Raw genomic sequence first — 21,994 nt, 5'->3', positions numbered from 1 at the left:
TACAATAAAAAAATTAGGGTGGAGGAGTAGAATAACCAGGACACATGAATGGTGAAACCAGAATTTGAATCCGGGTACTTTTATTCCCGAGCTTGCACTTAGAGTAACCTTCTATAGCACCATCTTTGCCGCTTCTCAAAAATGAAACCCCAGACTCTGTATCTAATCCCTGTGCTATTTGTTAAAAGAATGTTTTGAACAATTAATACAGTCACTAATACTTTATATTTTAGAAATTGTCCCATGTCAGTATAGACAGAGCTGCTTCATGCTTTTATTTATTTATTGAGGCTCCATCATACATATATAAATAGTAAACCTCCTTGCATTTTTATTGTGAAATATATAAAACATAAAATTTACTATTTTAACATTTTAAGTGTACTTACTGTTCAGTGCTAGTAATTACATTCATGTTGTGCAACCATCACCACATCCATCTTTGGAATTTAACTTGCAAAACAGAAACTACCCATTAGATGATAATTCCCCATTCCTCTCCTCCCCTAGTCCCTGGCAACTGCCATTCTACTTTGCCTCTGATTTGACCATTCCTCATATAAGTGAAGTTGTACAATATTTGTCTTTTTGTGTCTGGCTTACTTTATTAAACAATAATTTTAACCAGACTTCTATTGATGGACATTTAAATTATTATCATTCTTTTACTTTCAAACAATGGTAAGTTCTAGGAGCATTCAATCCAGAATTTCAGACTGCTTTCTCAGTCCTTTGCTTGGCTGGCTTTTGAGGAAACCCAAAGCAAATCCTTACCCAGCTTTTCTGAGCAATAAAAGAAGAAGAATGTTAAATAATTACTTTTGTTATAGAGTGTTGTAAGGGCTTACATGGTTTCTGCTTATAGCTTGTGACCCTTTGGGAAAGGTACTCTTTAAGTATAAAGGTTTTCTGTAACTACAAAGCTGCTGCCACAATGTTATTATAGTACATTTTTTGATGAATTAGTGATTTTTAGTGCAGAATGAAACCAACCCAAAAAACTAAAATCAGAGTATATAGTTGTGTTCTCTTGGGGTTTTCAGATGAGTTGAAGGTAAGCAATTGTTTGTGAGGAAACCAGGCTTAGAAGGCCTGGCCTCTGCTTGTCTTTGCCTGGCACTAGCACTGTCACTGAGCAGAAAGGCCTAGCCTTCCCTAGAAGTCCCTGTGCTCTACCTCAGGTGCCCCAGAGAGGTTGGGGCTGGGCTCCCTCTCCTGAGGCTGACCCCATTCTCATCCAACTGCCAGGCCCATAGGGCTAGCTTAAAGGATCTGAAATGATCCTAAATATTCTTCACTTGAACTATTTGCAGGTCGGTCTCTCTGTGTGGAACTGAACAATAAAACTCTACCTTTCTGAACTGACTAGGTGATTAAGGGAGACAACTGTAGAGCTTTTGCGTCTGAACTGACTTACCCTTGCTTGCTTCACCAGCCCTCCTTTGCTTTGTTGAGTCAGAGGCTTGGGCACAGCTGTTTAGCTCCCTCTGCTGGCTGAAAAGCATCCTAACGGTTTCAGATTATACGTCAATTTGTACTGGTGGTTTTCTGCCAACGCATACTTGAAAATTGCTGTCTTTGCATAGGGCTCTTAATACCGTGCCTAAAGGAATGAGGGGTTGAGTGGAGGAAGCGGGTGTGTTTATCCTACTTCTTCTGATGCTAACCTTGAGGGCAAAGTCAAGAAGCAGGCTCCATCACAGCGATAATTTTTGACTCAGTGATTCCAATCTCCCATGGACTTGGGCTGTCATCATCATGTTAGTTACTAAGGACACGTCATTTAAAATGATCCCAAGGCATTTAACAAATAGCCATGAATTTTGAATTACTGAGTACGTGGCAAAATGAAATCATCCTATAAATGCCTAGAATGAACATTAAAGGTAATTGCTGTCTGGGTGATGGGGGTAACCTTAGGCTGAGAATGGTTATGAGTTGTGCACAAAAGTATAGATATTCTGGTTTCGATTTTTTTCTTTTAGTAGAGACAAGGTCTCACTATGTTGCCCAGGCTGGTCCCCAACTTTTGAGCTCGAGTGATTCTCCCACCTTGACCTCCCAAAGTGTTAGGATTACACATCCTCCCACTTCAGCCTCCCAAAGTGCTGGCATGAGCCACTGGACCTGGGAGATATTCTGTTTTTGTTGTTGCTTTTGTTGTTTGTTTTGAGACAGAGTCTTGCTCTGTCAACCAGGTTGGAGTGTAGTGGCGCGATCTCTGCTCATTGCAGCCTCTGCCTCCAGGGTTCAAGTGATTCTCCTGCCTCATCCTCCCCAGTAGGTGGGACTACAGACACACAATATTCCGTTTTTACTTAAGCTGCTTCATTTCAGGAGAGACTGTGCTTCCTGGCATAGGTCTCAGTGAGCCATGAGTATCCCAGCCCATTCTGCAGAGTCTTGCTTTCTTTTTTCTTTTTCTATCATAAACATTAAGCATAATCCAAAACTCTTTTTTTATAAGAAAACATTTTTGAAGTCTTTATTTACAAAAGCTTTACAAATGAATAATACCCTGTGTTTTGTAAATAACGTTTTGTTTAAAAAGGACCACCCAGTTACAGCACTGTAATATCATGAATAAAGAATGTACTAGGGAGACAAACCAATGTAACATTTGGAGATTTGCTAATATGACTGATTGTAAGTGTAGATAACACACATTATAACTTGTAGTCCATCATTTCAAGATAGAGTTAATGATTACTGAAAAGTCTTCCTACACATGCTCTGGTCTGGTCACATATTCTGCATGGCTAAATATTTCACAGTCCCTTTTGTCAATATATATAAAATAGATTGCTAAGATATGCACAAAAAAATAACCATTACACTCTTCAGGTAATTTTATCATATACACACACACACACACACACACACACACACACACATATATGAGAATATATATACATATATATGAGAATATATATATTTTTTGTATTTTGTTGTTTTGTACCAAATTTCTCCATTATTTACTTTTGTAGCAACTAGAAAAGCACAATTTTTATTTTCTAATTTAATTTGGTACAAAATATACTTAAAGACTTGTTATCTTTGGATTTTAATAAAGTTGATTTGTGTAACCAACAAATCAATAGCATCATAAGTATGGCTACAAAATTAAAAAAAACAAGGGTAAACAGTGATGGAATAAAAATAAGCAGATTGAGGGAAGTGTGCTATCATGAAATAACTGTAGCTTCAACATCTTGAGTACCAGTTTCTTGGCAGATACTAAACATCCAATCACAAGGGATTTTTTTCTGAAGGGTGTAAAGCTGGTTTGAAAATTCTTCAGTCACAGAGCAGCTTACACATGCCAATTAGAAACTGACAGACATTAGGTATGCTTGGAAGATTAAAGACTATGTACAGAAACAACAGTTACTAAGCTCCTCAGTAGTTTCTTTTTTTTTTTTTTTCTTTTTCAGTTTTGCTGAATTGACAGTCAGCACAATGAATATGCTATATTCTGTGGGTCAAAACCAAGTAAATACTGTGTAAAGTTGGCAGATGGTCATTTTTCTAGCTAAGATCAAGAAAAACAAAATTTCTGATAAAACAGAAGTTTTGAGTCAGAATCAATCTCTAAAGTGCAAAATTTATGGTCCACAGTCTCAAATAGTTAAAACTCCTGCAGAATGGAAGGGAGAGACATGAAACGGGGAAATAAATTACAGTCAGTACTAGTTAATTTAGGAAAAGGGAAAAATAAACCAAACTCAAGTAGGTAAAGTTTATCAAAATATTCAGTGATGTAGCTTTCCCCACTCTCTGTCACACATGCTTGCTAACAAGTATATTAAGGCCAAATTTAACCTGAATGCATTTTTTTATTAAGATCTAAGATAGGAACAGTCATACTCAGTACTGAAAGGGAGACAATAAAATAGGCCATGAAAGGGGCAGGAGAAAGGCACTGTCTATTGTTCAAGGGATTCAACCAGAGCTAAAACCTATATACAAGCATGTGTGTAGCTTGAAATAAAATAAAAATAAAAGGACTATTTCGTGTCATGACTGCTTGTTGACTTCCTCTTCATATGCATTCCCTGTGCCATTCTGTACATAGGATGAACCAGAACCAAGGCCGTACAAATGACCATAATATTTGGCATCATCAATATGATCTTCAAAGAACATTTCTCTCATTTTGAAAAAGGCGATTCCTATGAGCAATGCATCAGATCCTGCCTGATGTCGTGGTCCTATCCGTTCCAGCTCTTACTGTTCTGCCACTTCTGTAATCCACCTTTGAGATTTTTGCAGCTCTTCATGAGGTACTTCACATCATAAATGACAGGAAAAAAACAATTGAAGGATCTTAAAGAAGTCAAGTTCTTCTTCAGGCAAGTTAGAGTTGGTCAGGATTTTGATTAAATAGCCAAAGTCGTAACCGCTATGAAATGACAACCATTTGACGCCTTCACAGAGGACCACTCCTGAAGTCATAAGAAGTTCTGCGAAGTACTGGGTCTCAATTCCTTCCTCCTCATGTTTTTAAAACTGGATATCAGATGTTGTTAGTAGCTCTGTAGAGTCCTGGGCATACATGTCTTCCGTCAAATTAAATTTGAAATTCAACTGCCGTGTTGGAGTTCTTGGAGGGTATTCCCCTTGCTCATTCATAAATGTCAGTCCTAGCTGAATTATCCTTAACAAGTCTACATTACATCCCAGTAGTTGGTATTGATAGTCAGCATTGCTCCTGAATTCTCCAGTGGGTCTTGCAACCACACCTGGAAATTCGGTGTCCACAGCAATGTAATTATATTTTCGGATAACTGGACGAGCTTTCTTCATCTCTTCAAGCTGCAAACCCAAACTTCACAAATTCTTTGGCTATGATCTACAGTTGCTGCTGGCATAGTGAGGGCACAAGGGAGTCTAGATGCCAAGCATCAAAGTGTTATACTTGATTGAAGATCTGTTTCATAAAATATTGTATTCTTTATTTATGTACTTGTGTCGCTGAGCTCGCGCTCCTCCTCCTCCTCGCCATAGAGGCAGCACTCAGTGGTGATAGCGGTGGTGGCAGTGGGTGCCCCATAGACACCTCTCACCCAGGAAGAGGGAAAGGTGAGCAGGAGCTGTGCCGCACTGTGCTGCGCTGTCGCTTTTCGCCCAAAACTAATACAGAAATGTTCGGCTGGGCTCAGACCTGTAATCCCAGCACTTTGGGAGGCCAAGACCGGCAGACCACTTGAAGTCAGAGTAGGAGACCAGCCTCAGCAACATGGTGAAATCTCGTCTCTCAAAAAAATACAAAAAATTAGATGGGTGTGGTGGTGTGCGCCTGTAGTCCTAGCTACTCAGGTGGCTGAGGCAGGAAAATCAGTTGAACCAGGAAGGCACAGGCTGCAGTGAGCCGAGATCGTGCCACTGCACTCCAGCCTGGGCAACAGAGTGAGACTCTCAAAAAGAAAAGAAAAAATTGTTCAAGCACACACAAAAGTAGAATAATATAGTGTATGCATCTATAGCAATTGTCCACATTTTATTAATCATCTATCCCTCTACTTTTTTTTTCTGGAACGTTTTAGAGGTAATTCCAGACATGCTCCATTTCACCTATCTCAGTATGCATCCCTAATTGATAAGTATTTTTTTCTTTTTTTAACATAACTACAATACCATTATCATACCTAAGAGATGTAACAATACTTCCTTAATATCATGAAATATTTCAACAAAGTAGAGGGATACCAATCAGATTTGACAAAATGTTGATGATTTGTTAAATTTACTTCTAATCTATTATTACTATTATTATACTGGTAGAAGGATTTACATATGAAGTTTTGTTCTTAAGACTTTATTTGTTTTAGAGGAGTTTCAGGTTCACAGCAAAATCAAGAGAAAGATACGGAGGTTTTCCATGTACCCCTTATTCCCACACCTGCATAGCCTCCCCCATTGTCAGCATCTTCCACTAGAGTTGTATGTTAAAACTGATAAACATACAGTGACACACCATAATCACCCAGAGTCCCAATGTTCAAAAGTGAACATTAGGGTTCACATTTGGTATTATATATCCTATGGGTTTGGACAAATGTAATGACATGCATCCATCATTACAATATCATACAGAGAACACCCAAAGCATTGGCAACAAAAGCCAAAATACACAAATGGGACCTAATTAAACTCCAGAGCTTCTGTACAGCAAAAGAAACAGTGAACCGATAACCAATAGAATAGGAAAAAATTTTTTGCAATCCACCCATCTTACAAAGGGCTAATACCCAGAATCTACAGAGAACTAAAACAGATTTACAAGAAAAAAAAACCCATCCAAAAATGGGAGAAGGATATGAACAGACACTTTTCAAAAGAAGATGTATATGAGGCTAACAAAGATATGAAAAAATGGTCATCATCACTGATTATTAGAGATATGCAAATCAAAACCACATTGAGATACCACCAATTAGAATGACGATCATTAAAACATTTGGAGACAACAGATGCTGGAGAGGATGTGGAGGAATAGGAACACTTTTACACTGTTGGTGAGAGTGTAAACTAGTCAACCATTGTGGAAGACTGTGTGGCGCTTCCTCAAGGACCTAGAAATAGAAATTCCATTTGACACAGCAATCCCATTACTGGGTATATACCCAAAGGATTATAAATCATTCGGTTACAAAGACACATGCACATGTATGTTCATAGTGGCACTGTTTACAATACCAAAGACCTGGAACCAACCCAAATGTCCATCGATGATAGACTGGACTGAGAAAATGTGGCACATATACACCATGGAATACTATTTAGCCATAAAAAACAATGAGTTTGTGTCCTTTGTAGGGACATGGATGAATCTGGAAACATTCTCAGCAAACTGACACAAGAACAGAAAATCACACACCGCATGTTCTCACTCATAGGCAGGTGTTGAACAATGAGAACACATGGACACAGGGAGGAGAGCATCACACACTGGGGTCCGTTGGGGGAGCCAAGGGAGGGACAATGAGGGGCTGGGGAGGTCAGGGAGGGCTAACATGGGAAGAAATGCCAGATGTAGGGGACGGGGGGATGGAGGCAGCAAACCACACTGCCATGTGTGTACCTATGCAGCAATCCTGCATGATCTGCACGTGTACCCCAGAACCTAAAGTACAATAAAAATAATAAATAAATAAATAACAATACCCAACTCTATCTTCTGTTAATATAAAAAGGTTAGAGCACATTATTGGAGTCAGTTCATATTGCTTAAATAAATTAATTAAGATATTTTCAATTAAAAATAAAACAATAGCGTATAGAAGTTTTCACTGCCATAAAAATCTCTATTCCATCTGTTCAACCCCTGCCTCCAAGCCCTGGCAATTACTGATCTTTTTGTTGTCTCCATGATTTTGTCTTTTCCAGAGTATCATATAGTTGAAATCATACAGTATGTAGCCTTTGCAGATTGACTTTTTTCATTTGGTAATATGCACTTAAGGTTTCTCCATGTCTTTTTACTGCTTGATATTTCATTTCTTTTTATCAGTGAATGAGATCCTGTTGTCTGGTTATACCACAGTTGATTTATCCATTTACCTACTGAAGGATATCTTGGTTGCTTCTAAGTTTTGGCAATTGTGAATATAGCTGTTGTAAAATAAATCCACGTACAGATCTTTGTGTAGATATAAGTTTCAGCTCCTTTGGGTAAATACCAAGGAGCTGATTACTGGATTGCATGATAAGAGTATGTTTAGTTTTGTATGAAACTGCCAAACTATCTTCCAAGGTGCCTGTACCATTTTGCAGTCCCACCAGCAGTGAATGAGATTGCCTGTTGCTCTACATCATGACAAGCATTTGGTGTCATCCAGGTTTTCTCCTATTATCTTCGGAGTTTTACAGCTTTGTGTTTTACAGCTTTGTGTTTTACATTTAGATTTATGATCAATCGAGTTAATTTTTATGAAGGGTGTAAAGTCTATATCTAAATTCATTTTTATGCATGTGGATGTTGAGATGGTTCAGCACCGGTTGTTGAAAAGATCATTTTTGCTCCATTGCTTTGCCTTTGCTCCTTTGTCAAAGATCAGTTTATTATACTTATTTGTGTCCTATTTTTGGCCTCTCTGTTTTGTTCCATTGATCTATTTGTCTATTTGTTGCCAGTATTAAACTGTCTTGATTAGTATATCTTTGTAGTAACCTGAAGTCAGGTAATGTCAGTCCTCCAACTTTGTTCTTCAAAATTGTGTTGACTATTATGGGCCTTTTGACTCTCCTATAAATGTTAGTCATTTTGTTGATATGCATAAAATGATTTGCTGAGAATTTGAGTGGGATTACATTGAATCCATAGATGAAGTTGGGGAGAAATGATATCTTAAAAATATTGAGTCTTGGCCAGGGGCGTTGGCTCAAGCTTGTAATGCCAGAACTTTGAAAGGCTGAGGCAGGTGGATCACCTGAGGTCAGGAGTTCAAGACCAGCCTGGCCAACATGGTGAAACCCCATCTGTACTAAAAATACAAAATTAGCCAGGCATGGTGGCACATGCCTATAGTCCTAGCTATTCGTGAGGCTGAGACATGAGAATCGCTTGAACCTGGTAGGCGGAGGTTGCAGTGAGCTGAGATTGCACAATTGCATTCCAGCCTGGGCGAAAATAAAAGTGAACCTCTGTCTTTAAAAAAAAAAGGAAGATCTCTCCATTTATTTAGTTCTTCGATTTTGTTTTATAGAGTTTTATAATGTTTCTTATATAGAGCTTATACATATTTTGTTAAATTTATACCTAAATATTTTATTTTATATTTCAAATTCCACTTGTTCATTTGTGGGATATAGGAAAGTGATAGACTTTTGTATATTAACCTTATATCTCACAATCTTGCTTAAATCACTTACCTGTTAAGAAACACTAGAGATACACTTAAAAGCCTCTTACCACATGTGTTCATCCATAAACAATATAAAGTATCATTTTGTATATTTAAAAATATATCCTTAAATTTTATCTTTTTCATATATCCTTTTGAAACTTGCTTTTATTACCACCATTAGGTTTTCAAGATTTATTTATGTTTGTATACATGTTTCTTGTTCGTTTTAACTGCTGTATGGTGTTCCACTGTGTTTAGACTCCACCTATTTTGTATTCCAGTGGAATTTATCCATTCCTGAACTGATAGATATTTGTGTTGTATATAGGTTTTCCTGATATTATGACCAAAGCTGCAGTGAACTTTCTTGTGCATTCCCCTGTGCCACTTTGTGAGAATGTGTCTAAGTTAAAATGTTCATTTTCCTGATTACCATATAGAATTTGAGATCCTCTATAATATCTGTTTGGTATTTGGGTTTCCTTTTCTGAATGGTTATATTCTTTGCCTCTTTTCCTATTAAAGTTTTAAGAACTATTTGTAGAAATTCTTTGCATCTTCTAGATATAAAACCATTACTAGTTATATGCACTGTAAGAATTCTAATAAATTCAGACAGTTCGGTCCTGGGTCTTCAGTTTATTCCAGGGGCCAATTTGCTGGAGTTAAGTCAGCTTCTGTTTTTACTCCTGGGCTCCCTTTATTCTTACTTAACATTTTTGAGTTATGCTGCTAAGGCAGACAATCCCTTCAACTGTCCATCAAAATAATTTGCTTTGTCAGTTATGGTTCATTTTTTGTTCAATAAGGCAAGTATAGAATAGTGGTTAACGGTTGGGGCTATAGTAGCTCATGACTTACTGTGTGATGTTGGCAAATTACTCTTTTGCACTTGGCTTTATCTATAAAACCAATGAGGGTAGAAGAACTATTATGATGACCATTTTATATTTGATGAAACTGAGTCAAAGGGAGATTAGATCAGAAACATGAACAAGTAGAAGAAACATGTGCTCCTCTCCTTTAACTTTTTGCTTTTGCTGGAGACATGAATATAGAGAAATACTTATCTGATTAAAAAAAATATAGTAGCAGAGGCAGTGATAAGTCCCTGACCCACGGCCCCAGTGCTGGGGGAAAACCATAGGAGTGGAGACTATAGAGAACTAAAGTGCCCATGCCTCAGACTGTGGTGTGGAAAGCCATTTGTGTCATTTTTCATTAAAATAAAGCAACGAAAACCCAAACCATGATTTTCATGACCTTAGCTTGATGTTCTACAGAGTGGTAAATCTGTGATAAATACAGAATTTAGATACTATCCCAGGCCAGAGAACTCACAGTTGAAATAGGCCAATCATAAAGAGAACACTCTGGGCCACACCTAAGGGATCAGTCTGATGGACAACTTGATTTGGACTGAATGGAAGGAAGAAGAAACTCAAAAAACAATTCAAGTAGCAGAGACATTTTCTAGGAGCAGGAGAATAAGTATGATTTGGCTTCTGTATCTTCTATTTTTTATTATAAAAGGAAATCTGCTATGGCAAAAAGTCAAGCAGTACAGGAAAATATAAAGTAACAATTGAAACATAAAAGTTTTCCAATCGTATATACCCAAATTGAAAGGAGAGACTCAAAAACTTATTTGTAAACTCGTATTAAAACTTATATGTACACTCGTATTCATGGCAACATTATTCACAATAGGTAAAAGATGGAAATAACCTAAATATTCATTCATGGATTAGTGGATAAACAAAATATGCATTCAGAAAATACATATGATGGAATACTATTCAGCCTTAGTAAGCAAGGAAATTCTGATACATGCTATGACCTGGATGCACCTTGAAGACATTATGCTAAGGGAGTGAGCCAGACCTACAAGGGAAAATATTGTATGATTCCACTTTTATGAGGTTCTTAGGCTAGACAAATCTGCAGATGCAGAAAGTAGAATAGTGATTACTAGGCACCAGGAGGAGTTATTGTTTATTAGGTACAGAGTTTCAGTTTGGGATGATGAAAAAGTTCTGAAGGTGAATAATGGCAATGGCTGTACAACACAAAAGTACTTAACGCCTCTGAATTGTACACTTAAAAATGGGTAAAATGTTAAGTTACATGCATATTTTACCACAATAAAAAAAGTCTTAAACACCAGCCTACCAGTTATAGTTGGCACTATAAACAACTTCTTTTATAGCCATCAGGATAGGGCTATGCAAATCCAAGCATAGATACGTGAGTATAAGGATACTCCCAATGCTCATCCTTTGGAGCACTCATTTAGGTGCTGGGTATTTCCCAGTGAACAAAACTGTCAAGGTTTCTGCCATCGTGGAGCTTTTAAAAATGTTGTTTTATGCAAATAGATAATGATATGCATACTGTTTTATACCTCATTTTCCCCCTTAATATCTTTGGACATCTTTCCACATTAGCTCTTACATAGATCTAACAACTTAATGGCTTCATAGTATGCCTTTGTATGGATATGCTATCATTTGTGCTACATTTTTCATTGAATGGAGGAGGGGAGACAGAGGTACAGAGCTTGCTATGGTTTGCTGCTGTTGTAAATTAAATTTTTATTAGGAAAATAGTATGGCCTTGTTATAGAAAGTCAATGCAAAAAAAGTTTAAGTAAAAAGTGAAAGTGGGGGAAAAAACCCAGACCTCAAGTTACACAGAGGTAAGAGCTGGGTTGAGCGGTATTCTGTATTCTGTCTAGATCCTATTACTGTAAAACTCAGGTGATTTCTTAGTTATCATTTGTATTGTGTCCTATAGTCAATGAGATCACATCAAGGAGATTGCTTTAAAAACCATTATGCTAGAAATATTACTTTGGAGTTCTTTGGTTGCAGCAATGGAAGTCATCTCAGGTTCTGTTAAACAAACAAAAAAGGGCTTCCATGAAAGGATTCTAGGTAGCAAATGAAGAAATATTTAAACAGCTGGGCTCTGGAAAGACAGAAACAGGGTGGCTTTAGGAGTCTCAATGTCAGTGCTTATCCCTTTCATTTTCTATATCTGCTTAAGATTTGATTCCTGGGAGAACATGAATGGCCTAGAGAACATATGACTACTGATGGTGAAGCAGGGAGAGTCCTGGGTTTTTGTGCTCCATGTGAATTTTAGGGAGTTGGTGGGGATGTAGTTTTGGAAAGGATGGAATTCGAGGCTGGCAAAACCAACTGTCAGCCTTGCGATGTCAGCTGTTTTAACCATAGATTCTTACTCTCTTCTTAAGGAGGAGACGACCGCCGGGTTCTGCTGTGGCACATGGAGCAAGCCATCCACTCCAGGGTCAAGCCCATACAGTTGAAAGGAGAGCACCATTCCAACATTTTTTGCCTGGCTTTCAACAGTGGGAACACTAAAGTGTTCTCTGGAGGTAAAAAAGGAGATTCTACCTTGGGACCTTCACTGTGGTTGGGATTTTAGAGAAAAGAGTGTGAAAATAACTCCTGTTTTTCACTGAGCTGTGGAATTACGGGTTTCTCATAGCTTGTTTTTTCTGCTTGTCTTTTCAATACAGCAGTATTACATATTAGGATAGTATGTGTCTTTTTTTCTCTTCTTTTTTTTCTTTTCTTCACCTGTCTTTTTCTTTCTTTCTCTTTGGCAGAAAACTTTTCACATTGCGGTCTGGTACACAGAAACACACACACACACAACAATAATTAACCTTCCTATATGTGGCACACTCTGATTTTGGTTTTTATTCTATTAGATTTCATTTTTAAAGATTATGCTGACCATAATTCAAATGGATGTCATGACCTGTGGATGGCTCCTGTTTGAAGTGTTACGTTAGGGTACAATTGGAATGCCTGGTGCTCACACCAACCTCTTGGTGATGGCTTCCATCAACCATACTCCTTCTGACCACCACATTTCTAGTTCTGACCTCTTTTTTGAGCTGCATATTTTCCCACTGGATATCTACCTGTGTTCCAAAAGCAACTTAAATGCAGTAGATGTAAAACCAAAGTCATTAGTCCTTTCTTGAGTGAGAATTTCCTCTTGTCTGCTGGATTTCCTTTCTCAGTTATTACCATTCACCCAATTATATAAGCTATTAAGTTTAACGTTAAGAAATTGCTGACATTTAACCATTTTCAACTTACAAAAGTGGCAGTTTCACATGGTTCATTCTACCCATGATCTTGGAGTCATCCTCAAACCTGCCTTTCTTACATTTACACATCTAGTCAGTCGGGTCTATCTCGAAAGCCTCTCAGATTCATCCTTTAGTTTGGCCTGGAGTTTTGCAATGGTCTTCTGTGATTTCTGTTATCACTGTCTAAAACTTCTTTGAATTAATTGCATACACACGTTTAATTTTAAAAATAAAGACTGGACCATGTGAACCGTTGACCCTACAGTGCCTGACGAATAAACTCTAAACCCCAATCTGTCTGTCTGGCCTTACCTCCTTTCCCTGAGTTATATGCTCTAGCCCACCAAACTATTTGCTGTTTTAAGAATGTACTGCATGGTACTGTTTTGCTCCTGTGCCTTTTGTTCATGCTGTTCTTCCACCTTAATTGTCCAGTCCTCACCAATTCCCCTAAGCTTTTCATTGGTAAGAGTTTTGAGTTATTTGAATTTCTCTTCAAATGTCTCCTACTCCATGTACTTTCACCCTGCTTTTGAAGGAAATAATTGAACCCATAGCTAGATCATATTGCTACAAGGCAGACCCTCTTGTTACTATTAGTTGTTCGTGCAATTGGACTGTGAGTTCTCAAGGATGGAGTAGAATCTTATTCTTTTTGTATACCCAGGACCTATCACTGTGCCTTATACCTGGAAGGCATTAGTATGGGTTTACTGATTTCTTTGGTTTGCACCCACAATTTATAGCCAGGCCTTTGTTTAAGATGGCTGGGGCCATATCTTTACTGCTACTTTTGCATTCTATTTAAAGGACTGTTGGTTGTACATTTTAGCATAGAGTGGGACATTTTTTATGTTTTGTCTTTTCATATTCAGGTTTTAATTTTTTTGCTATATAAACCATTTGAAGGCAGGACTACACATACCATGAATAATTTATATCCTTCGATTGAATAAGGAGAAATACAAGATTAAAACTTTCCCATCATTTAGAATCACCATCGTCAAATTTTAATGCTATAAAAGATGATGAGGCTGGGCAGGGTGGCCCACACTTGTGATAATCTCAGCATTTTGAGAGGTCAAGGCAGGAGGATCGCTTGAGCCCAGGAGATTGAGACCAGCCTGAGCAACATAGTTAGAACCCCACAGTTAGACCCAACATGTTAGATCTCTACAAAAAAAAATTTTTTTTAATTAGCCATAGTGATACATGCCTGTAGTTTCAGCTACTAAGAAGGCTAATGTGGAAAGATTGCTTGAGCCCAGGAGGTAGAGGCTGCATGAACTATGATTGCACCACTATGCTCCAGCCTGGCCAACAGAGCAAAATCCTGTCTTAAAAGAAAGAAATAAAAATGTTTAAAAGACCATGAGGATAGAAATATTAGCAAACATTTAATTCGGGCTTATTAAGTGTTCAGCCCTATTCTGAATGCTTTTACAGATGTATTTTTTATGCTCACAATTACCCTATGAAATTACCATCCCTATTCTGTAGGTAAAAAGTTGAGTCATAGAAATGTTAAAGATTTTATTGCACTTCTCATAATTAATGAGTATTTTGCTGAAAAAGTAAAAGCAAAGGTAGTGAATTGATTTGCTCATGATCATTTACTGTTTTCCTTGATGGCCACAGTTTTGTTTTGTGTTGTTTCCCCCAATTTTTTTTTTTTTTTTTTTGAGAGAGTCTCTCTCTGTTGCCCAGGCTGGAGTGCAATCATAGCTCACTGCAGCCTTGAACTCCTGGCCTTAAGTGATTCTCTCACCTCAGCCTCCCAAGTAGTTGGGACTTCAAGGGTGTACCACCACCTGGCTAATTTTTTTATTTTAATTTTTGTAGAGATGGGGTCTAACTATGTTGCCCAGGCTGTAGCCACAGGGTTTTTTTTTCTTTTTTTGTTTGTTTGTTTTTTTAAATCATCCGCTGGATAATACAATTGGGAACTGTTCTTATGTTATACTTGGTTGGTATTATTTAAAAAAAAAAATTCTCTGTAAGAATGTACTATTCTTCTTAAATTACTTCTATAAATCTTTTTTCTAGTTAACACTTCTAATTTGTATTAGCATTGGCTTTATTCATATTTTTCATTTTTTTCCTGGAAAAATATGAATAAATTTAATAATACTAAATCGTAATGTGGACAGGGACCACGTTGCAGGAATGATCAAATGTCTGCTTTTTTCTTTTGCAGGAAACGATGAACAAGTTATCCTCCATGATGTTGAAAGGTAAATAGATGGGTGGTGTATGAAGGTGACTGACTTTGTTTTTCATATGAAGAGGCAAATATCTCTTTAGAAGAAAATAGTTTTTGTTTTTTGAAGAAAACAGCATGAAACCAGCTGTTCTTTTCTAAAAAAAGATTCCTACAATAGTTTGAAATAAAGTTTTGATTTAAAAAGGAAAAAGGGATTTGAAAGTTGATATGAAAGTATGCTTTTTAGGTGAAAATTTAAAAGGAGAGTTTAGAAGAGAAGGAATTATAATATTTAAGAACAGTAATAGGTAATATTGATTGAGTTCTTACTATGTGCCAGTCACCATTCTAAATGCTTTGTACGTATTAATTCATTTAATCCTCACACTCATTTTCTAAGGAGATACTATTGTGATCTCCATTATAGATGAGGAAACAGAGGCACAAACATGTTGAAAGGGAGGGTCAAGTGGTGCTAAAACCTGAACTTAGACTGTCTGGCCTCAGAGCCATGCTCCTCATCACCAAGCCAGACTGCTAGGAGACCCCTCTTTCACCCTGTAGGCATCCAACTTGGCTGCTTTAAAGCTTTTCCTTACTTTTTGAAAATCAAGTACAACCCCCAAATCTGTACACAAGCAGATGCATTCTGTAATAAATGAAAACACAAAACTCAGCTATTGAGTCACTTTTGAATATGCTTATTTAGCACAAAAATTATAAAATCTCTAAAAAGACTCCTTCATAGTACCTTTTTTTAAACCTGAAGTTGACTACCTACCTTTTAGGAAATATGATATGTTTTTGGGCACAGCTAGATTGACTTTCTAGAAATGAGAAGATGGCACCCTCGGCACAGAAGGGCTGGGACTCTGCACTATGTTTGTGTGTATGTGTGTGCCTCTGTCTTGCTCTCTATCTCCCAGCAGTGAGACATTGGACGTGTTTGCTCATGAAGATGCAGTATATGGCTTGTCTGTGAGCCCAGTGAATGACAACATTTTTGCCAGTTCTTCAGATGATGGCCGGGTCCTCATTTGGGACATCCGGGAATCTCCCCATGGAGGTAGGGTCACTGTGCAAAAGGCTATTGGACTGTGTTGAACAGTTTGATGTCAGATTCATTACAGATCCAATTTATGACCTATGTATCTATGTGCAAGTGATGTCAAGGGAAAGGAAATGTGAAACTCTCACATGGAGGCATAAGAGGTCTTTGGAGGTCTTAATCCTACACCTAAGTACTCAGGAGTGAGGCACCTTCACCAGTCCTTCTCCACCCTCCTGTGACTACACAAACCCTTGTACCTTGGTATTTAGTGCCCCAAGGAGCAGAAGTTGTGGTGCTAACATGTAATTCTTGATTATTTACAGAAAATGGGGGTGTTATGCACTTTACTGCATTCTAGTTTCAGGTGTGTTATTTTGTTGAAAGAACCACAGAACCTCAAATTACCTGTGTATACATCTTAAAATGATGGCAAATGAACTCTACTTAAAGGGGATTGTCTGTGTGAGTGCCTCCTCTGAATGTGCCTTTGACTCTCTGATATGTAAAATGAAGAAGTTGTTTTGTTGACTTTCTCTGAAGTTCTTCAAGAAATGCATCTTCTCAGCTGATTTCCTACAGAGAGATTTCTGTAATTCTACCTGTCTTCAAAAGGCCCCTTCCTCTAGTACCAGCCTTAGTGCTCCTGCCATACCCATCCTGGCCTTTCGTGCACATTGTAACGATCATACCTGTGTACCTAAATTTACTATCCTGCCTGCTTTGTCTGGCAGGATCTGGGTCTTTTAATTTTTTTTAATTATACATGAGTTTAATATATCATAAAGATCACAAATTAGTGCAGAAAAGAAGTAATACACAATAAACCATGCTGTGATAAATGTGCACTGTATCTGTATCTCATAGATTTCAGATGAATAATAGTTATATGTAGAAATCAAACTTGATAATGCCTATATAATATATAAAGAATTATATGTTAAAAATGTGCCACAGAAAAAAGTTGTAAAAGTAATCTTAAAAGCCTTGGAAGAGTTTTTGAAGTTCTTTATTCTTTATTATTATTATTATACTTTAAGTTCTGGGGTATATGTGCAGAACATGCAGGTTTGTTACATAGGTATACATGTACCGTGGTGGTTTGCTGCATCTATCCCCCTGTCATATACATTAGGTATTTGTCCTAATGTTATCCCTCTCCAATTCCCCCACCCCCTGCTAACCCTCCCCTAGTCCCCCCACCCCCAGACAGGCTCTTTTGTGTGATGTTCCCCTCCCTGTGTCCATGTGTTCTTGTTCAACGCCCACTTATGAGTGAGAGCATGCAGTGTTTGGTTTTCTGTTCTTGTGTCAGTTTGCTTAGAATGAGGGTTTCCAGTTTCATATATGTCCCTGTAAAGGACGTGAACTCATCCTTTTTTATGGCTACATAGTATTCCATGGTGTATATGTGCCACATTTTCTTTATCCAGTCTAACAGTGCCGCTAAATGTTTTACATTCTGGGTTGTGCTTCTTATTGAGGTTCAGGCTATAAGAGAAGCTTGTTTTTAGGGTTAGGCAGGTAAGGTAGCAGGAAGTAGCAGCTGTGGTCGAGTCACTGTGGTCTTGGTAGGTGAAATTCTCCTTTGTCTGAACTCCCTGATGGTGGAGATGAGTGAATGCTTTCTTGCTAGAGGCCTGTGAATTGCTGTGTATGGAAGACATAGACTGAGAAGTGCTTTCTTTGTTTCACTCTAACAGGTTCCGTAGGAGTATATCCTGCTAGGTTACTAAGTGGTTTCTTCCTCACTTGGAACTTGCTGATTTTTGTAAAATGATGCAGAGTTTCTAGGTGAAGTTGATTGCATACTGGCTGGATGTTAGGGAGCATTGTGAACCAGAAGGGAAAAACTATGCTATTGTTTTACCACATCTTGATTTTTTTCATTATTTTGTTTTATCTTCATCAAATCTGTGTGTGGTTTTAAAACTTTTAATTTCTAAAACGAATACAATTGAATTAAAAGCATAATAACCCTACTAGTGATTGGCTGTCAGTTTTTTCAGCTCATGTGGAATTCAGTTTTACTTACTGTAAAATGGCTTATTTTCTCATTTTTAGTGACCATTTCTGTTTTGTCTCAGGATCTGATAACTGCTATATATATATTTCTGGGTGTTAACAGCTTAAAATTTGGCGAAATGTGTTCACATTGCTATGTATAGGATTCATAGAGACCTTGCAAATAGGGGTGACTGGTGGGATTATGTGCTGTTTTGGGGCTCCAGGCCATTGGAGTGGTTATTAAAGAGTGCTCCTACCTGCATTCACATTCCTGCTTATCTGCCTGCCAGTGACCCAAAGGTACCTGTAATGAACTGATTATAAGTTTTCTTTCCACAGAGCCCTTCTGCCTGGCAAACTATCCATCAGCTTTTCACAGTGTCATGTTTAACCCTGTGGAGCCCAGGTTGTTGGCCACAGCCAATTCAAAGGAAGGAGTGGGACTCTGGGACATTCGAAAACCTCAGAGGTGAGTCCTCTTTATTCACATGGTGTTAAAACTTTCCCCTACCTCATTTCTAAGGTAATGTGACCAGCCAGTAAGTGTTGTGAAGACCTCTTTGGCAGCTATGTCTGCTGGGCATTTCTTAAGATGTATAGTGTCTCTAAACCAGGAGAGCTTGTTTCTAAGGAATAGACAGTGAGAAATCCACATTCCTTGCAGAGGAGGCATCATAAATATTAATCTGGACTTTAGACAGGGTCAATTCTAGGCAATTATCTGAAGTAGTCAGAGCATCCCTTTAGTATTGCCTTCTCTTTTCAGTCCCAGTGTTCCCCAGATGCGTAGGAGCTCTTGGGCTGGGGTGGGTGTAGGGGGGGAAGTGGAGGTGGAGATTTGCCATTCGTTGCTACTAAGCCAGGGGTTCTTAAGCGTGAGTAGGGAGGGAATCCTTAAGGGGGCTTCAAAAAAAAAAAAAAAAACTGAACTGCAAAAAATATATGAAAATTATATATTGTGGCTGGGCATGGTGGCTCAAGCCTGTAGTCCAAGCACTTTGGGAGGCCGAGGCAGGCAGATCATGAGGTCAAGAGATCGAGACCATCCTGGCCAACATGGTGAAACCCCATCTCTACTAAAAATACAAAAATTAGCTGGGCGTGGTGGCGTGCGCCTGTGGTCCCAGCTACTCAGGAGGCTGAGGCAGGAGAATTGCTTGAACCCGGGAGGCAGAGGTTGCAGTGAGCCGAGATTGTGCCACTGCACTCCAGCCTAGTGCTTGGCGACAAAGTGAGACTCTGTCTCAAAAAAAAAGAAAGAAAATTATATATTGTGTGCATTTTCTGTTTATCAAAAGGACTAGTGACAACAACAAAAGGTTAAGAGCCATTGCCTCATGGTGTTCAGGACCTCATGTGTTTCTCCCCGTGGCACTATGAAAAGAGCATATCTAAGACAATCCTGAATGATGGTATGAATCACTAATGGGGGAATCTCAGCCATCATTAAAGGAAGTAGGAATACGGGTGGGTAGCAGGCTCTTTTATGTTCCTTGAGTCCCATGGGGGAGGGACTACTTTTTATGGTACCTGTACATAAAACTGGCCATGCTTTATTTCAAAACCTCTGTGCATTGCCAGCTAGCTCCTCTGGAAATTCTGCATGGAGGTAAAGCATTTCATAAAGCAATGTTGCAGAAGAATATCATGCAAACTAAGTGATGTTATAATTTATTTCATGGGCCTCAGATGAAAGAAGTAATTAAGTACAGAAGATTATCTTCCTTGATGATTTTTACTCCTAGCTGATTCTCTCCATGGGGAAGTAAGAGATAGTTGGAATTATTGTAGCAGATCTGTGTAGCCTAGAGGGGTGTCCCTGGCATTGAGCAGGGTCCCCTCAGTTTCCTCAGGGCAGCAGGGATTTCTCCTGCCCCCTCTGTTGCATAGGCACCTGGCTCTTGCTTTTACAGTCTATTGAAATGTGTGTAGTGGCAGGACCCTTGATGTGCCTTTGCACTGTGTACTTTAGGAGGCTTGCTGTCTGCCGAGAAGACAATTGTGTTCAGCTGCAGTGTTCTTTGCCACTTCAGGCTCTTTAGGAACAACTATTCTGCCTCATCCATACTACAAAAGGCAGGATTTGGATTAACTGCACCAGCCTTCCTGCAACCTGTTATCTCCCCCACTCCAGTTGCCAGCTATTGCAATGAATAGCTGGCAACTGGAGTGGGGCACTGAGCTATTCATCTCCAGTGGAAAGCTTGAGTAATTCATGATGTCTGCAGGGCCTTGAGAGAGGACGGGAGTGTGGATATTTTATTTCTCCCAATTCTCTCCCAGTCTCTTCCACCGGTTTCTTACTGTGTACTATATGAGCCCTTCTCTCCTGTCCACTTGTCTTCTCACTAATAAATATAGTTTCTTTCTTTTAAAAATAATTCTAAGTGATGATTATTATTTTATTTTTACAGTAACATTTATTGGTTTTGGGGTTTTTATGCAGAAAAATGTAATGGAAACAAAAAAGGAAAAAATTACATCTCTGTTACTTGTATGTCTTTTACAATGTGTGTCCATCAGTATAGTTCTACTCCTTTCCAGTGTCTGTAGTCACTCCAGAGGTAACTACAGTGAACAGTATCTTATCTCTCCAGAACTTAATGTAATGTGCATACTACTGTGCGTTTGCATCCTTTAAAAAAACTGAGACAGAAGGAAGCATAGAGTAATACTATTTTTTTTAAATTAGTAATATGTTTTGGAGCTTTTTTCATACCAAAGTTTACAGACCTAGCCCCTTCTTTTAATGACTACACAGCATTCAATTTATATAATGTCCTCAACAACCAGGACTTCTTGTCTCCAGTTTCTGGTCATTATAAACAATGTTGCATTGAAACTGATTGTACATCTATCTTGGCCTACTTTTGCAAAAATGTCTGTATGGGATTGCTGCATCAAAGGATGTATATTTTTAAATTTTTGATAAAAGCTGTAAAATTGTTTGACTCCCACCACCAAAGGCTGCAGTGACTTACAGATCTACCAACTGTGTATGAGATGGCATGTGTCTCCAGAGCTTCACTAACACTTGAACTATTGCTAGTATTATGGGGGGGAAATGATACCTTATTTTGAGTTCTTCTTCAGTTATGGGTAAGGTTTTATAGTTTCTGAGCCCATTAGACTTTCTGTCCCTGAAAGTTAATCCTTTTTCACTGTCTTATGGCCCAAACTTCTTACCTTTTATAACCCTGGAAATCTGCATATACTATTTATTTTGCTGCAACACTTTAGAACAGAGGTTGTAAACTAGCTGCCCATAGGCCAAATTCAACTCACAGAGATATTTTGGTCTACCTGATATACTAAAGTTAGAAAAATTACAAAGTAAAATTGCAGTTTCTTCCATCTCTTGAAAAAGTCAAAACATCTGATATTATTGGACCTTTATTCTCATATGGCAATAGTCAGCCAAAGTCTTTATGATGTGTTAAGGGTCCTACCACTTCTTGATGTCTTAATACAGGTGTATCCCTCATTTACATACTTGTCTGGCCCTGCAGACATTGGAGTTGGAAAGTTCTGCTTTAGGGATTTTAGTGGTGGTGAGTGGGCACCAGGGAGGAGAGACTTGAGTGTAAGTGACTGGATAAGAGAAAATTTCACACGTGCAGGTGTACATTGCATGTTCTGACAAGGTTTTATTTATTTCATTTAGATGATTTCTGCTGTTTTTTTCACAACCAACCTCCTTTCTCACTGCCAATATCCCAGTTATATCTTTCTTGAGCTGTTGCAGTGGCCTCTGA

The 21,994-nt window shown here is 38.3% G+C and overlaps 1 protein-coding gene and 1 pseudogene across 7 annotated transcripts in view; one reads left to right on the top strand and one right to left on the bottom strand.

The window, feature by feature from the left end:
• DCAF5 (DDB1 and CUL4 associated factor 5) overlaps window positions 1-21,994 on the top strand; it is a 106,822-nt gene that overhangs the window by 22,733 nt on the left and 62,095 nt on the right. For 4 of the 7 annotated variants that reach the window (XM_009006238.6, XM_002754046.8, XM_078335237.1 and 1 more), the window contains exons 2-5: window positions 12,109-12,252; window positions 15,179-15,215; window positions 16,111-16,250; window positions 18,579-18,708. In XM_009006238.6, the coding sequence (XP_009004486.3) occupies window positions 12,141-12,252; window positions 15,179-15,215; window positions 16,111-16,250; window positions 18,579-18,708 (419 nt within the window). In that variant the 5' untranslated portion in view covers window positions 12,109-12,140. The remainder of the gene's footprint in view (window positions 1-12,108; window positions 12,253-15,178; window positions 15,216-16,110; window positions 16,251-18,578; window positions 18,709-21,994) is intronic. The other 3 variants (XM_078335238.1, XM_009006237.6, XM_078335239.1) reach the window with 1 other exon arrangement.
• On the bottom strand, window positions 3,997-4,996 carry LOC103795819 (CCR4-NOT transcription complex subunit 7 pseudogene; annotated as a pseudogene).

The sequence above is a fragment of the Callithrix jacchus genome, chromosome 8 (assembly GCF_049354715.1).
Source record: "Callithrix jacchus isolate 240 chromosome 8, calJac240_pri, whole genome shotgun sequence".
In the NCBI taxonomy this organism is placed as follows: Eukaryota; Metazoa; Chordata; class Mammalia; order Primates; family Cebidae; genus Callithrix; species Callithrix jacchus.
The sequence above is the reverse complement of the archived record's forward strand: the minus strand, read 5'-3'. Positions and strand labels throughout refer to the sequence as shown.